The sequence below is a fragment of the Haliotis cracherodii genome, unplaced genomic scaffold, assembly GCF_022045235.1.
Source record: "Haliotis cracherodii isolate W230 unplaced genomic scaffold, xgHalCrac1.p SCAF_12, whole genome shotgun sequence".
Taxonomy (NCBI): domain Eukaryota; kingdom Metazoa; phylum Mollusca; class Gastropoda; order Lepetellida; family Haliotidae; genus Haliotis; species Haliotis cracherodii.
Genome location: NW_027266267.1, coordinates 23,743,893 through 23,761,608, shown reverse-complemented (window position 1 = coordinate 23,761,608; position 17,716 = coordinate 23,743,893). Strand labels below are relative to the sequence as shown.

The following is a 17,716-nucleotide window of genomic DNA, read 5'->3' as shown; positions in this document are numbered from 1 at the left end:
TGGACTTAGACTCCATTGGTGATGGGGTTCGCTTCCGGGGCAGAATTCGTAAGCCATTCAGTATATTTGCTCGAAACTTGAAAGATGTATCAGTCATATGATGAAGTGGTGCCTTTTGCTATTTTTTAATATTTAAAATATATATTTTTACAAATCTTTATGGAAAGAAATTGGACAAGGACACGATTGCTAGTTTCACGGAAGCGACCATGGTGCATCTTTTGTGGGAAAAACATGTATGCTTTTTCAAGAACATTCAGCTCTTGACCCAGATTTCCACATTTATTTCTGGTTACTTTACAGACAGCTGCCGGAAATATCATCTTTCTGATGACTCTTCTTTATGCGTTAAAAGGTGAAAATCAGAGTTGTGACACCTTAAAAAGCTGAGATATTGGGCTTTCCGCCACTAGTGCCCATGCTACTCTGGTCAAAGTTCGAATAGGGAGAGCAACGCGTTGCTCAATTTGGTCATTGACCAGTATCAGACTTAAGACATCTGAGGTAATAGGACAATTATGAGACAATTTAGGATACGTGAGGAAATATCTCCAGTATCAGACTTAAGGATACTACAGCCATTTTAATACCTGCGCCAATATGACCAGTATCATACTTTTGGATACCGAGGGCAATGTGATCGTTATGATCGTTAACTGGTGAACTCATCCAGTGTAGGGTATTACCAATCAACAAAAGATTAACCTAAGTTTCTATATTCTCCCCCCCCCCCCCCCCTCCCCCCCCCGAAAAAAATAAAAATTGCTAAGTTTTTCACACGAAGTACTCGGTGGAGGATGGGATTCTAGTAGTTGAGGTACTGGTCCCTTTATGCAATACACCCCTGTACATGACCCTTATGTTGCCTGGACGGTTATCAGGATAGGCCCCGCCCTATCAATTGGCTGGTCATGCTATGGACACCTTTCTCTTCTTGTTCTATCACTATTTGACTTGGAAGTGTATATGTAAAATGGAAATGTTTGATTATTCATGTTCATTTATTTCAACTCTACTTCTTAAATACAAACATTACCTAAATGTCAGTGCCAGAAGGCTGTGGCGCAGAGGCCGATCTTGTTAAAAAGTTATCTTTTGACTTTTCTCAATGTGAATGTCGTCCAAATATTCTTGGTGCTGCAAGTCCAAGATCAAGTTGTCATTGGCTTCGTCTTCATGACACTCCAGGAGAAGTTAAGAACATTAAACGCTTGCACACAAGGACCCTATCACTTGAATATAATAGAAAACAACAAGCAACTAATCTGTTGCGAATTGGCAACAGATTTGTTGCAGTCCCTTTTCTGGTGTGTCCTCACAGAACACTGAACACCAGCAGAGGTATTGTACGAGACTGGGATCAACTGTTTGCTGATATTATTGATATTGTTTCTGAAATGAAAGATCAATGAGTGGCATATGCCAAACAATTCACAATGCGAAAAGACAACGAGACTGTTGAAACAAACACATACATCTTTTCGTTTTCTGCCCTTACTGCATACAAATCATTTAAACCAGGCTATTGCATTCATAAGGTTTGCATCTTCATTCCTAACCCTTTGAGGTGCTTCAAATGTCAAAAGTATGGACATCACGTAAGAACTTGCACATTGGGAGAAAACACACGTAACAGAAGATTGCGACAGCCTTTATAAAAAAGGCATGAACTGCTGAGGTGATCACCCACCTTTCTCTAAAAACTGTCCAATCTAGAAACAGCAAATGGAAATAAACAAAATACAATTCACAAACCTAGTTTTGTCGATGCCAACCTCAGAACCTAAAGAAACCTATGCTTCAATCACCAGAACGCCTTCTGAAACAACCACTAAAATGACAAATTTGCCAGTTGCCACAGCATCAGTAAACTGTCACACGGACTTATATAACATCATCCTTATATAACATTTCTTGATAAGCACATACTGTTTCTCGACGCGACTAACTGTAATATTGCTGATGCGGCGTAAAGCAATATTTATTCTTTCACACATCCTGAAAACTAATGAGGAGTAGTGAGTCACTTCTCTGAGTCAAGTGACACATCTGAGACAGCTTGGAATAAAGATGCAATCGAAACACCTAAGAGAGTGTGAAGCTCGTATCATTACTGCGTGTGTTAAACAGGGAAATGTGTGATAAATGTAATGTGTAACTACCGGCTAATGCCTGTACGTCAGGAGGCAACGCGAGTCTGTTAAGTTGATTAGTATTATAGTGAGTGAGTGAGTATGGTTTTACGCCGCTTTTTGCAATATTCCAGCAATATCACAGCGGGGGACACCAAAAATGGGCTTCACACATCGTACCCATGTCGGATATCGAACCCGGGGCTTTGGCGTGACGAGCGAACACTTTAACCACTAGGCTACCCGACCGCCCCAATCAGTATTATAAGGGTAACGCTATTTTTCAGGGCATCATCATTTGCAGAAGCCCGAGGTCTTCCATTAACTGCCTGACGAAGACTGGCTTCTTCTGCAAATGATAATGCCCAGAAAAATGGAATTTGTTATCAAATAAAAAGTAACAACAATATCGGTTTTAAAACATTTACTGCAATCAACAGAAATGTCACTGACCCACTTTGCAAATATGAAAACGTCAGAGAACAAACCAGATGACGTCACTATTGAACGTGACGTCACCTATCCCCTATGACATCACACCTAAATGCTATTGCGTGCGTGCGTGCGTTCGTGCGTGCATGCGACAGATAAACATTGATAACCCACCCGGGTACGTTATACTCAAGGCCGACAAGTTCTTGACTAATCACCCCAAAACCTGGAAGGGTAACAAGTAATTATAACATATTTACATATATTTTGGTATACAGCTGTCAGGGAATTGAACTACTGACTATCCGCTGTCTGGGTAGATGTTCTATCAAATACACCACGGAGATGGTTTAAAGTGTATAGCAAGTGACATGTGTAAGAAACTGTAGAATACCAGTCCATGTGACTTCCAACTTCAAATAGCCGAAAGTGGCTCAAGGGTTCGACCGCGGTAAACGGCACCTAACGTTTTACACGTCTCCGGCAGGGCGTGACGGACACGAAGCATTAGACTAAAACTCTGTCCTATTCCTTTCAGACAAGCCTTTTCCAGTGAGACTAACTGATGCACGAGAAACTAGCACCGGTATTTTCGACTGCCTTTTCAGAACCCCATCGTATGGCAGGAGTAGTGCTGTGAGGCGTCAAATATCGAACACATACATTCTAATGAAAATGTTGATATACTCTCAGATAGCAGGTTGCTATTCAACCCCGATGGAACACTGAAAAATATGAAAGATACTTCTAGACGACGCGTGTGTTTATTTTTTTGGGGTATTGATTTCAACTATTGACATGGCCACTTACAAATACACCCTTTATAGGTTTCAATGTAATGTACTACGAACAGACACCCTTTCGGCATAGTAAATACATTTTGAGGAAACAACATTTTGGATGTTATTCTCATGATGAGTGGTTCAAAGATAGGTATGTTGTCAAATGAGAAACATGAGATTAAACTAGTATCACTCATTTATCAACTGCAATCATTTCCTGAAAGACCCTTTTTCATGTCATTCCAAGCAGTTATCTAGCCTTGTTGACATCAAGTGTCTAAGTGCTACTAGCCCACATCGACAATACCGTTTGTACCGATACTCATGAACTCATGACACGAGTGTCCCTCTGTGGATTACACAGACTGAAAATACTGGTCAGATTCTGTAATTTGACTTAAAGCGTGTCATCGTACATGGTACCCTTCTTGAACAAATCAAACAACCTTTTAAAAAAACAAATTCAGATTTAAATATTCACTGATTTATTGGTATTATGTGACTATGAGTATGACATATTGTTAAAAGACATGAACATATATTATGCATACAATTTCAGTTATTTTGGACACTGAAAGTTCCTCAATAGAAATACCACTTTAACGTCGTCTATTCCTTAAAAAGAAATTTTTGATTGATCGCAACTTTTTAGAAAGACGTGAGTGCGTCTTTTTTTCATCAGTTACAGAAACATGTTTATGATGTCGCTTCATAATCTGTTCCAGTACCTGCAAGACACTAAGGTCCTTCTCAGCCGAGATCTCCACGTGTCCATGTTCCCATTCACAGTTAATGTTCAGATCTCGGGACATTCTCTCGGTCTTATCTACAGAGTCAGCGATGTCTGTCTTGTTGGCCACGAACACTATTGGGACTGAAGGTCCCTGTTGCTGGAGGATCTGGTCCCTGGCTGCTACCACAGACTCAAAGGAGTCATCACACACCAGCGAGTACACCAACACGTATACATCAATGGAGGGGAATCCCTGCGGGAAGGTGCAGGTCTTCGTTGTGGATGTGTTCACAATATCGACTGTCAGACTTCGCCCTTTGATTCCAAGATCAACTCGAGCGTTACCACGTTTCTTACTTTTCTTGTGGGATTTGCTGCTCTGTTCTGTCCAGTGTTTGATGAGTCTGCAGATTAAGGTTGACTTTCCTACACTGCTATCTCCAATAACAGCAAGGTTGAAGCTATCTTCCTCTTCTAAAATACTGCTGACCTCTGAGTGGAGAGTAAATCTGCGACTCATGTTTGATACATTGTTCTTGATACTCAATAGTGATGTGGTTTACAACTACACTATGATGTGGTAACGCAGCATACCTTTCTTTTATAGAGGTAATGTGTGTAAATTGAAATAGTAGACATGTTCCATAACTATATCAGAAAACTCTCAGCCCTTACCATGTATCTGTACTCATTGGCCAAGAAATGTGCGAACATCTGTTCCACGTTGCCATCCACGCTTCATTAGAGAACGTGTTTAAATACCTTTTTTAATATTTAACTATTTCGTTCCTTGCATTTTGAAGTAGTCAGTGAGTTGGTTTTAGTGCCGCTTTTAACAGTATTCCAGTTATATCATGGCGTATCAGGTTAATGTGGGAGGAAAGCCCAAAGTGATGCAGGTCTCAGACGTTTACCACTTCGGTGAAACCAATGAGCACGGGTATGGTGCTCACAAATCTAATAACATGATCGGGGCGGACCGCGTTTCGAACCAACAATCATAGGTTCCTGACATACCCAAGGGTTGCAATTCTGCACAGCTAATCGCGGCGCCTTAGACGACTTGGCCACCTGTGTCCCCTTTGAAGCAGTGACAAAATAAATATTCATATATTTTACCACACCATTACTGAATATATTATTTACCCATAATTGTGTGCATTCCAAATATCTGAGGAACTATGACAATTATTACTCTTTTTGGATACGCAAGGAAATATGACCTTTTTAGACTTTGGGATACCTGAGGAATTTGATCTATATATTAAGACTTTGGGATACCTTATAAAATGACATGGCCTGATGATCTCCTCTCGTGTAGAGCATTACTAATCAAGGAAATTAAAGTCACTCATCATGCATTATGAAGTTTAGCCATGAGAAGACTTACTTTATTTTCCATTCAATCCCAACAATTGTTCCATCCAATTTCTGGTGTTTCTTTCAGATGTTTATTTCTCACTATTGTTAAAAGTTGTGACTTTATAGAACTGATAGAATACACTTTCATTAGTACCATTCACACATGCTAACTGTTTCTATAAGACGCCAGTCTGTCTGTTCGTCCGTCCGTCTGTCCGTCTGTCTGTCCATAATCATTTCCTTTACTGGGGCAGAAATCGAAAACTTTTCAGTGTATTTGATAGAAACTTGGAAAATCTATCATGGGATTTTTCGAATGTTATTTTTTTAAACAGTTTTAGGGACAGATATTGGACTTAGACTCCATTGGGAATGGAGTTCGTTTCCGGGGCAGAATTCGTAAGTCATTCAGTATATTTGCTCGAAAACTTGAAAGATGTATCAGTCATATGCTGAAGTGGTGCCTTTTGCTCTTTTGAAATATATAAAATATAGATTTTTACAAATCTTTATGGAAAGAAGTTGGACAAGGACACGATTGCTAGTTTCAGGGAAGCGACCATGGTGCATCTTTTGTGGGAAAAACATGTATGCTTTTTCAAGAACATTCAACTCTTGACCCAGATTTGCACATTAAATTCGGGTTACTTTACCGAAAGCTGCCGGAAATATCATCTTTCTGATGACTCTTCGTTACGCGTTAAAAGGTGTGAATCAGAGTTGTGACACCTTAAAAAGCTGAGATATTGGGCTTTCCGCCACTAGTGCCCACGCTACTCAGGTCAAGTTCGAATAGGGAGAGCAACGCGTTGCTCAATTTGGTCATTGACCAGTATCAGACTTCAAGACATCTGAGGTAATAGGACAATTATGATACTTTAGGATACGTGAGGAAATATCTCCAGTATCAGACTTAAGGATACTTAATGATACTTGATGACGTTATGATCGTTAACTGGTGAACTCATCCAGTGTAGAGTATTACCATTCAACGAAAGATTAACCTAAGTTTCTATAGTTTGGATGGGATTCTGGTAGTTGAGGTACTGGTCTCTTTACGCAATACATCCCCTGTGACCCTTATGTTGCCTGGACGGTTGTTGCCTGGACGGATAGGCCCCGCTCTATTAATTGGCTGGTCATGCTATGGACACCTCACCCTTCTTGTTCTATCACTATTTGACTTGAAAGTGTATATGTAAAATGGAAATGTTTGATTATTTATGTTCATTTCTTTTTTAACTCTAGTCAAGTTGGACATATACTCCATTGGGAATGGAGTTCGTTTCCGGGGCAGAATTCGTAAGTCATTCAGTATATTTGCTCGAAAACTTGAAAGATGTATCAGTCATATGCTGAAGTGGTGCCTTTTGCTCTTTTGAAATATATAAAATATAGATTTTTACAAATCTTTATGGAAAGAAGTTGGACAAGGACACGATTGCTAGTTTCAGGGAAGCGACCATGGTGCATCTTTTGTGGGAAAAACATGTATGCTTTTTCAAGAACATTCAACTCTTGACCCAGATTTGCACATTAAATTCGGGTTACTTTACCGAAAGCTGCCGGAAATATCATCTTTCTGATGACTCTTCGTTACGCGTTGAAAGGTGTGAATCAGAGTTGTGACACCTTAAAAAGCTGAGATATTGGGCTTTCCGCCACTAGTGCCCACGCTACTCAGGTCAAGTTCGAATAGGGAGAGCAACGCGTTGCTCAATTTGGTCATTGACCAGTATCAGACTTCAAGACATCTGAGGTAATAGGACAATTATGATACTTTAGGATACGTGAGGAAATATCTCCAGTATCAGACTTAAGGATACTTAATGATACTTGATGACGTTATGATCGTTAACTGGTGAACTCATCCAGTGTAGAGTATTACCATTCAACGAAAGATTAACCTAAGTTTCTATAGTTTGGATGGGATTCTGGTAGTTGAGGTACTGGTCTCTTTACGCAATACATCCCCTGTGACCCTTATGTTGCCTGGACGGTTGTTGCCTGGACGGATAGGCCCCGCTCTATTAATTGGCTGGTCATGCTATGGACACCTCACCCTTCTTGTTCTATCACTATTTGACTTGAAAGTGTATATGTAAAATGGAAATGTTTGATTATTTATGTTCATTTCTTTTTTAACTCTAGTCAAGTTGGACATATACTCCATTGGGAATGGAGTTCGTTTCCGGGGCAGAATTCGTAAGTCATTCAGTATATTTGCTCGAAAACTTGAAAGATGTATCAGTCATATGCTGAAGTGGTGCCTTTTGCTCTTTTGAAATATATAAAATATAGATTTTTACAAATCTTTATGGAAAGAAGTTGGACAAGGACACGATTGCTAGTTTCAGGGAAGCAACCATGGTGCATCTTTTGTGGGAAAAACATGTATGCTTTTTCAAGAACATTCAACTCTTGACCCAGATTTGCACATTAAATTCGGGTTACTTTACCGAAAGCTGCCGGAAATATCATCTTTCTGATGACTCTTCGTTACGCGTTGAAAGGTGTGAATCAGAGTTGTGACACCTTAAAAAGCTGAGATATTGGGCTTTCCGCCACTAGTGCCCACGCTACTCAGGTCAAGTTCGAATAGGGAGAGCAACGCGTTGCTCAATTTGGTCATTGACCAGTATCAGACTTCAAGACATCTGAGGTAATAGGACAATTATGATACTTTAGGATACGTGAGGAAATATCTCCAGTATCAGACTTAAGGATACTTAATGATACTTGATGACGTTATGATCGTTAACTGGTGAACTCATCCAGTGTAGAGTACTACCATTCAACGAAAGATTAACCTAAGTTTCTATAGTTTGGATGGGATTCTGGTAGTTGAGGTACTGGTCTCTTTACGCAATACATCACTGTGACCCTTATGTTGCCTGGACGGTTGTTGCCTGGACGGATAGGCCCCGCTCTATTAATTGGCTGGTCATGCTATGGACACCTCACCCTTCTTGTTCTATCACTATTTGACTTGGAAGTGTATATGTAAAATGGAAATGATTATTTATGTTCATTTCTTTTTTAACTCTACTTCTTAAATCCAAAAATTACCTAGATGTCCGTGCCAGAAGGCTGTGGCGCAGAGGCCGATCTGATGAAAAAGTTATCTTTTGACTTTGACATGTGAATGTCATGATCATCCGGATATTCTTTGTGCTGCAAGTCCAAGATCAAGTTGTCATTGGCTTCGTCTTCATGACACTCCAGGAGAAGTTAAGAACATTAAACACTTGCACACAAGGTCCCTATCACTTGAATATAATAGAAAACAACAAGCAACTAATCTGTTGCGAATTGGCAACAGATTTGTTGCAGTCCCTTTTCTGGTGTGTCCTCACAGAACACTGAACACCAGCAGAGGTATTGTACGAGACTGGGATCGATTGTTTGCTGATATTATTGATATTGTTTCTGAAATGAAAGATCTATGAGTGGCATATGCCAAACAATTCACAATGCGAAAAGACAACGAGACTGTTGAAACAAACATATATATCTTTTCGCTTTCTGTTCCTACTGCACACAAGTCAGTCAAACCAGGCTATTGCATTCACAAGGTTTGCATCTTCACTCCTAACCCTTTGAGGTGCTTCAAATGTCAAAAGTGTGGACATCACGTGAGTACTTGCACATTGGGAGAAAACACACGTAACAGAAGATTGCGACAGCATTTATAAAAAAGGCATGAACTGCTGAGGTTATCACCCACCTTTCTCTAAAAACTGTCCAATCTAGAAACAGCAAATGGAAATAAACAAAATACAATTCACAAACTTAGTTTTGTCGATGCCAACCTCAGAACCTAAAGAAACCTATGCTTCAATCACCAGAACCCCTTCTGAAACAACCACTAAAATTACAAATTTGCCAGTTGCCATAGCATCAGTAAACTGTCACACGGACCTTATATAACAATTTTTTATATACACATACTGGTTCTCGACGCGACTAACTGTAATATTGCTGGTGCGGCTTAAAGCAATATTTATTCTTTCACACATCCTGAAAACTAATGATGGAGTAGTGGGTCACTTCTCTGAGTCAAGTGACACACTGACACAGTTTGGATAAAGCTGCTATCGAAACACTTAAGAGAGTGTGAAGCACTGGGTGTGTTAAACAGGGGAATGTGTGATAAATGTAATGTGTAACTACCGGCTAATGTCTGTACGTCAGGAGGCAACGCGATTCTGTTTAGTTGATTAATATTATAGTGAGTGAGTGATTGAGTATGGTTGTACGCCGCTTTAAGCAATATCCCAGCAATTTCACAGCGGGGGACACCAAAAATGGGCTTCACACATTGTACCCATGTCGGGAATCGAACCCGGGTCTTCGGGTGACGAGCGAATGCTTTAACCACTAGGCTACCCGACCGCCCCAATTAGTATTATAAGGGTATCGCTATTTTTCAGGGTATCATCATTTACAGAAGCCCGAGGTCTTCCATTAACTGCCCGACGAAGACTGGCTTCTTCTGCAAATGATAATGCCCTGAAAAATGGAATTTGTTATCAAATAAAAACATTTACTGCAATCAACACAAATGTCACTGACCCACTTTTACAAATATGGAAACGTCAGAGAACAAACCAGATGACGTCACTATTGAACGTGACGTCACCTATCCCCCTATGACGTCACCTAAATGCTATTGCGTGCGTGCCTGCGTTCGCGCTTGCGTGCGTCCGATTAACATTGATATCCCACCCGGGTACGTCATACTCCAGGCCGACAAGTTCTTGACTAATCCCCCTAAACCCGGAAGGGTAACCAGTAATTATAACATATTTACATATATTTTGGTATACAGCGGTCAGGGAATTGAACTACTGACTATCCGCTGTCTGGGTAGATGTTCTATCAAATACACCACGGAGGCAGTTTAAGGTGTATAACAATGACATGTGTAAGAAACTGTAGAATACCAGTCCATGTGATTTCCAACTTCAAATAGCCGAAGGTGTCTCAAGGGTTCGACCGCGGTAAACGGCAGCTAACGTTTTACAAGTCTCCGGCAGGGCGTGACGGACACGAAAGATTAGACTAAAACTCTGTCCTATTCATTTCAGACAAGCCTTTTCCAGTGAGACTCACAGATGCACCAGATACTAACACCGGTATTTTCGACTGCCTTTTCAGAACCCCATCGTATGGCAGGAGTAGTGCTGTGTGGCGTCAAACATCAAACACATACATTCCAATTAAAATGTTAGGTCAGTATACTCTCAGATAGCAGGTTGCTATTCAACCCTGATGGAACATTAGAAACCTAGGGTAAATTATGTCTATTGTTTCGTGGGTGCATTGCTATCGTGGAATGACCGCCAGTCTGCATGAACCGCTCACTACTGATTATCCAACAAGTATACTTGCTGATCAGAGGGAGGTCCATACTGAAGATTTATTAACTTGTCCCTTTCTGGTAGAGTTGTTCAGGTTGTTTTTTGACCTGCTCCTCACTTGAGGTTTTACCAACAGATTTATTAACCTGACCCATGGCGCAAACCAGGCGTGGGGTAGCGGATTAGTTCTTTAAAATAAATCAACACACACATGTTTCAATTTCAAGAATGTTTATTCTGAGATGCCATAAACCATGCCATTTACAGTTCAGCTGCAGTTGAATGTGACACAAATGTTCCGCGAAGCGTCTTTTTTGGTTTTCTCTCGCAAGTCGTGATCAGAGACAATTTCGCTGGAAACGGCTGGTGGCGGTGCTGCAGATGACGGAATAGCAGTAGCAGTAGCAACTGACGGCGGCGCAGTAGCATCATCTGGAGGTGGTCTCGTGGCAGTGGCAGTAACAGACTTTTTCTGCTTTCCACCACCATAGATGATGTACGACACCAGCAGTTTCTGATCTTCGAATGTCCGATTATAAGTGCGCACAGTTTCGCTTCGATGGCCTGAAACATATACGCTATCAATTGTACCTTTCAAATGATAACACTACTCCAAAATAGTTGCCCACAAATAATTTGTATGTTATCTTTGCCACCAATATGGAAGTAAAAATATTTTTTTAAAAACTTCAATCCGTAAAATGTTGCTTTACCTGTCTGCTCGCCATTAAGTTGCCCATCAACGTTGGCTCTCTATAGTCTGGTGGCAGAAGTTGCCCTGAGAGAGTGATTTGTTCGCTTTCCCTCGATTCCTGCATTCCGACACAGTCACTTGATTATGCCTTGAAGCGTGTTGTGTCCTATCGGGAAATTGCTGAACCATCTGTCTGCCTTGGGTTTCGCTAATGGCGAGTAGTAGAAAGTGTCCATTTTCTGAGCATGGGTTAGAAGGATGTCCTCGTCGCTCATCGTGTTCACGGTAAAAGTGTGTGGTTACTGTGGAAATGCGCACGTTTAAAAGAAGCTGGTCACGTGACATGACAATTGTAAAACCTCTCACAAGTATCGGCAATCTGCACGTGCAGTACGTGATAATCCGGTCAGCTAGGATATGTTTGGTTACGTCCTAGTCACGTGACATGACAATTGTAAAACCTCTCCCAAGTACCAGCAATCTGCACGTGCAGTGCGTGATAATCGGCACATGCATGATCTGATCAACTTTCTATAACTTACGTCAGTACAGGGAATCAAAACGTAGTTCTCATACACTCGAAATTTTCAGTTTCCCCACGGTTTCTAAGCTAGATACAACACTCCTCCTCGGTTATGCCTCGGGATGTAAAACACTCGGTGATCGGGGATTCCAAATGTAAGACCTCGGGGCTTCGCCCTCGGTCTTACATTTTCTCTCCCCTGTCGCCTCGGGTTTTACATCCCCAAGCATAACCTCGGATTCGTGCTTTATCCTATACCTAAAAAATATGAAAGATACTACTAGACGACGCGTGTGTTTATTTTTTTGGGTACTGATTTCAACTATTGACATGGCCACTTACAAATACACCCTTTATAGGTTTCAATGTAATGTACTACGAACAGACACCCTTTAGGCATGGTAAATACATTTTGAGGAAACATTTTGGACGTTATTCTCATGATGAGTGGTTCAAAGGTAGGTATGTTGTCAAATGAGAAACATGAGATTAAACTAGTATCACTCATTTATAAACTGCAATCATTTCCTGAAAGACCCTTTTTCATTCCAAGCAGTTATCTAGCCTTGTTGACATCAAGTGTCTAAGTGCTACTAGCCAACATCGACCATACAATTTGTACCGATACTCATGAACTCATGACACGACTGTCCCTCTGTGGATTACACAGACTGAAAATACTGGTCAGATTCTGTGATTTGACTTAAAGCGTGTCATCGTACATGGTACCCTTCTTGAACAAATCAAACATCCTTTTAAAAAAAACAAATTCAGATTTAAATATTCACTGATTTATTGGTATTATGTGACTATGAGTATGACATATTGTTAAAAGACATGAACATATATTATGCATACAATTCAGTTAATGTGTTATTTTGGACACTGAAAGTTCCTCAATAGAAATACCACTTTAACGTCGTCTATTCCTTAAAAAGAAATTTTTGATTGATCGCAACTTTTTAGAAAGACGTGAGTGCGTCTTTTTTTCATCAGTCACAGAAACATGTTTATGATGTCGCTTCATAATCTGTTCCAGTACCTGTAAGACACTAAGGTCCTTCTCAGCCGAGATCTCCACGTGTCCATGTTCCCATTCACAGTTAATGTTCAGATCTCGGGACATTCTCTCGGTCTTATCTACAGAGCCTGCGATGTCTGTCTTGTTGGCCACGAAAACTATTGGGACTGAAGGTCCCTCTTGCTGGAGGATCTGGTCCCTGGCTGCTACCACAGACTCAAAGGAGTCATCACACACCAGCGAGTACACCAACACGTATACATCAAAGGAGGGGAATCCCTGCGGGAAGGTGCAGGTCTTCGTTGTGGATGTGTCCACAATATTGACTGTCAGACTTCGCCCTTTGATTCCAAGATCAGCTCGAGCGTTACCACGTTTCTTACTTTTCTTGTGGGATTTGCTGCTCTGTTCTGTCCAGTGTTTGATGAGTCTGCAGATTAAGGTTGACTTTCCTACACTGCTATCTCCAATAACAGCAAGGTTGAAGCTATCTTCCTCTTCTAAAATACTGCTGACCTCTGAGTGGAGAGTAAATCTGCGACTCATGTTTGATACAATGTTCTTGATACTCAATAGTGATGTGGTTTACAACTACACTATGATGTGGTAACGCAGTATACCTTTCTTTTATAGAGGTAATGTGTGTAAATTGAAATAGTAGACATGTTCCATAACTGTATCAGAAAACTCTCAGCCCTTACCATGTATCTGTATCGACTTGTACTGCATTGCACTCATTGGCCAAGAAATGTGCGAACATCTGTTCCACGTTGCCACCCAGTGACACACGCTTCATCAGAGAACGTGTTTAAACACCTTTTTTAAATATTCAACTATTTCGTTCCTTGCATTTTGAAGTAGTCAGTGAGTTGGTTTTAGTGCCGCTTTTAACAGTATTCCAGTTATATCATGGCGTATCAGCTTAATGTGGCAGGAAAGCCCAAAGTGATGCAGGTCTCAGACGTTTACCACTTCGGTGAAACCCACGAGCACGGGTATGGTGCTGACAAATCTAAAAACATGATCGGGGCGGACCGGGTTTCGAGCCAACAATCATAGGTTCCTGACATACCCAAGGGTCGCAATTCTGCACAGCTAATCGCGACGCCTTAGACGACTTGGCCACCTGTGTCCCCCTTGAAGCAGTGAAAAAATAAATATTCATATATTTTAACACAACATTATTGAATATATTATAAGGTCGATCCCTTAACGTGACTTTATTTGATAGTTTACCCATTATTGTTTGAATTCAAAATATCTGAGGAAATATGACAATTATTACTCTTTTGGATACGCGAGGAAATATGACCTTATTAGATTTTGGGATACATGAGGCAATTTGATCTATAGACTTTGGGATACCTTATAAAATGACATGGCCTGATGGTCTCCCATCGTGTAGAGCATTACTAATCAAGGAAATTAAAGTCACTCATCATGCATTATGAAGTTTAGCCATGAGAAGACTTACTTTATTTTCCATTCAATCCCAACAATTGTTTCATCCAATTTCTGGTGTTTCTTTCAGATGTTTATTTCTGACTATTGTTAAAAGTTGTGACTTTATGGAACTGATAGAATACACTTTCATTAGTACCATTCACACATGCTAACTGTTTCTATAAGAGGCAAGTCTGTCTGTTCGTCCGTCCGACTGTCTGTCCGTCTGTCCGAAATCATTTCCTTTACTGGGGCAGAAATCGAAAACTATTAAGTGTAACTGATAGAAACTTGGAAAATCTATCATGGGATTTTTTGAATTTTTAAAATAAAATAAAATATAGGGACAGAAGTTGGACTTAGACTCCATTGGTGATGGGGTTCGCTTCCGGGGCTGAATTCGTAAGCCATTCAGTATATTTGATCGAAACATGAAAGATGTATCAGCCATATGCTGAAGTGGTGCCTTTTGCTATTTTGTAATATTTAAAATATATAGTTTTACAAATCTTTATGGAAAGAAGTTGGACAAGGACACGATTGCTAGTTTCAGGGAAGCGACCATGGTGCATCTTTTGTGGGAAAAACATGTATGCTTCTTCAAGAACATTCAGCTCTTGACCCAGATTTCCACATTTATTTCTGGTTACTTTACAGACAGCTGCCGGAAATATCATCTTTCTGATGGCTCTTCGTTATGCGTTAAAAGGTGAAAATCAGAGTTGTGACACCTTAGAAAGCTGAGATATTGGGCTTTCCGCCACTAGTGCCCATGCTACTCAGGTCAAAGTTCGAATAGGGAGAGCAATGCGTTGCTCAATATGGTCATTGACCAGTATCAGACTTAAGACATCTGAGGTAATAGGACAATTATGATACTTTAGGATACGTGAGGAAATATCTCCAGTATCAGACTTAAGGATACTAGAGCCATTTTAATACCTGCGCCAATATGACCAGTATCATACTTTTGGATACCGAGGGCAATGTGATCGTTATGATCGTTAACTGGTGAACTCATCCAGTGTAGGGTATTACCAATCAACGAAAGATTAACCTAAGTTTCTATATTCCCCCCCCCCCCAAAAAAAAAATAAAAATAAAAAAAATTGCTAAGTTTTTCACACGAAGTCCTCGGTGGAGGATGGGATTCTGGTAGTTGTGGTACTGGTCCCTTTACGCAATACATCCCTGTACGTGACCCTTATGTTGCCTGGACGGTTATCAGGATAGGCCCCGCCCTATCAATTGGATGGTCATGCTATGGACACCTTTCTCTTCTTGTTCTATCACTATTTGACTTGGAAGTGTATATGTAAAATGGAAATGTTTGATTATTTATGTTCATTTATTTTAACTCTACTTCTTAAATACAAACATTACCTAAATGTCAGTGCCAGAAGGCTGTGGCGCATAGGCCGATCTGGTTAAAAAGTTATCTTTTGACTTTTCTCAATGTGAATGTCATCCAGATATTCTTGGTGCTGCAAGTCCAAGATCAAGTTGTCATTGGCTTCGTCTTCATGACACTCCAGGAGAAGTTAAGAACATTAAACGCTTGCACACAAGGACCCTATCACTTGAATATAATAGAAAACAACAAGCAACTAATCTGTTGCGAATTGGCAACAGATTTGGTGCAGTCCCTTTTCTGGTGTGTCCTCACAGAACACTGAACACCAGCAGAGGTATTGTAAGAGACTGGGATCGATTGTTTGCTGATATTATTGATATTGTTTCTGAAATGAAAGATCAATGAGTGACATATGCCAAACGATTCACAATGCGAAAACAAACATATATATCTTTTCGTTTTCTGTTCCTACTGCACACAAGTCAGTCAAACCAGGCTATTGCATTCACAAGGTTTGCATCTTCATTCCTAACCCTTTGAGGTGCTTCCAATGTCAAAAGTATGGACATCACGTGAGTACTTGCACATTGGGAGAAAACACACGTAACGGAAGATTGCGACAGCATCAGTAAACTGTCACACGGACTTATTTAACATCATCCTTATATAACAGTTCTTTATATTCACATACTGGTTCTCGACGCGACTAATTGTAATATTGCTGGTGCGGCGTAAAGCAATATTTATTCTTTCACACATCCTGAAAACTAATGATGGAGTAGTGGGTCACTTCTCTGAGTCAAGTGACACACTGACACAGTTTGGAATAAAGGTGCAATCGAAACACCTAAGAGAGTGTGTTAAACAGGGGAATGTGTGATAAATGTAATGTGACTGTACGTCAGGAGGCAACGCGAGTCTGTTTAGTCAGGGAATCGAACTACTGACTATCCGCTGTCTGGGTAGATGTTCTATCAAATACACCACGGAGGCGGTTTAAAGTGTATAGCAAGTGACATGTGTAAGAAAACTGTAGAATACCAGTCCATGTGACTTTCCACTTCAAATAGCCGAAAGTGGCTCAAGGGTTCGACCGTGGTCAACGGCACCTAACGTGTTACAAGTCTTCGGCAGGGCGTGACGGACACGACAGATTAAACTAAAACTCTGACCTATTCCTTTCAGACAAGCCTTTTCCAGTGAAACTCACTGATGCACGAGATACTAGCACCGGTATTTTCGACTGCCTTTTCAGAACCCCATCGTATGGCAGGAGTAGTGCTGTGTGGCGTCAAACATCAAACACATACATTCCAATTAAAATGTTAGGACAATATACGTATCATTCCTGGGTGTGTGAAACTGGGGATCGTGAGATAAATGGAATGTGTAACTACCGGTGTCCCGGTATAAACTCTCCCCCTACAAATTCTCCCCCGGATATTTTATACCGCTACAGATTCTCCCCCGGGCGGATATATTTTGCGTCCCCTCTCAGTATAAGGTATCCCCGCCCTGATTATTTGGTTTGTTGCAATGTCTTTAAGAACTATATTCTTTAAATAGTTATCTTTAATGTAAAGAGGGTTACTTTAAAAAATAGATTATGAAATATGGTCATAATGAATTGATATTTCAGCATATTTTATTTGGTAACTGTACCTTCCATCCTAAAATAATTATAAGTCATAATCATACCAAACAAATTTGAATGAAATGACTTAATGTAACATGTACGGTTACTGTTGTAACTGAATTCAGAGATGGCATTAATCCTCGCAAACATTCGGTTTTAACATTAACTACGTAAAAACTGTCAACATATGCACGCGTGCGTCATGCGATATGAATGCTTTACCTGGGTTACATACGGGTGA

At 40.4% G+C, this 17,716-nt stretch overlaps 2 protein-coding genes and 1 pseudogene across 2 annotated transcripts; all 3 read right to left on the bottom strand.

Moving 5' to 3' along the window:
• Positions 1 to 1,682: 1,682 nt before the first annotated feature.
• LOC139457208 (uncharacterized) lies at positions 1,683 to 4,599 on the bottom strand. The gene is made up of 2 exons (XM_071238625.1): positions 4,075 to 4,599; positions 1,683 to 1,712 (listed from the first exon to the last, which is right to left on the bottom strand). Exons 1-2 carry the CDS (start codon positions 4,597 to 4,599, stop codon positions 1,683 to 1,685), a joined length of 555 nt encoding a protein of 184 aa, XP_071094726.1.
• A 6,473-nt stretch (positions 4,600 to 11,072) lies between these two features.
• Positions 11,073 to 11,773, bottom strand: LOC139457671 (uncharacterized; annotated as a pseudogene).
• Positions 11,774 to 12,649: 876 nt separating this feature from the next.
• Positions 12,650 to 13,588, bottom strand: LOC139457207 (uncharacterized). Its single transcript, XM_071238624.1, has 2 exons — positions 13,064 to 13,588; positions 12,650 to 12,676 (listed from the first exon to the last, which is right to left on the bottom strand). The coding sequence occupies exons 1-2, from the start codon at positions 13,586 to 13,588 to the stop codon at positions 12,650 to 12,652; spliced, it is 552 nt and encodes a 183-aa protein (XP_071094725.1).
• Between the last annotated feature and the right edge of the window lie 4,128 nt (positions 13,589 to 17,716).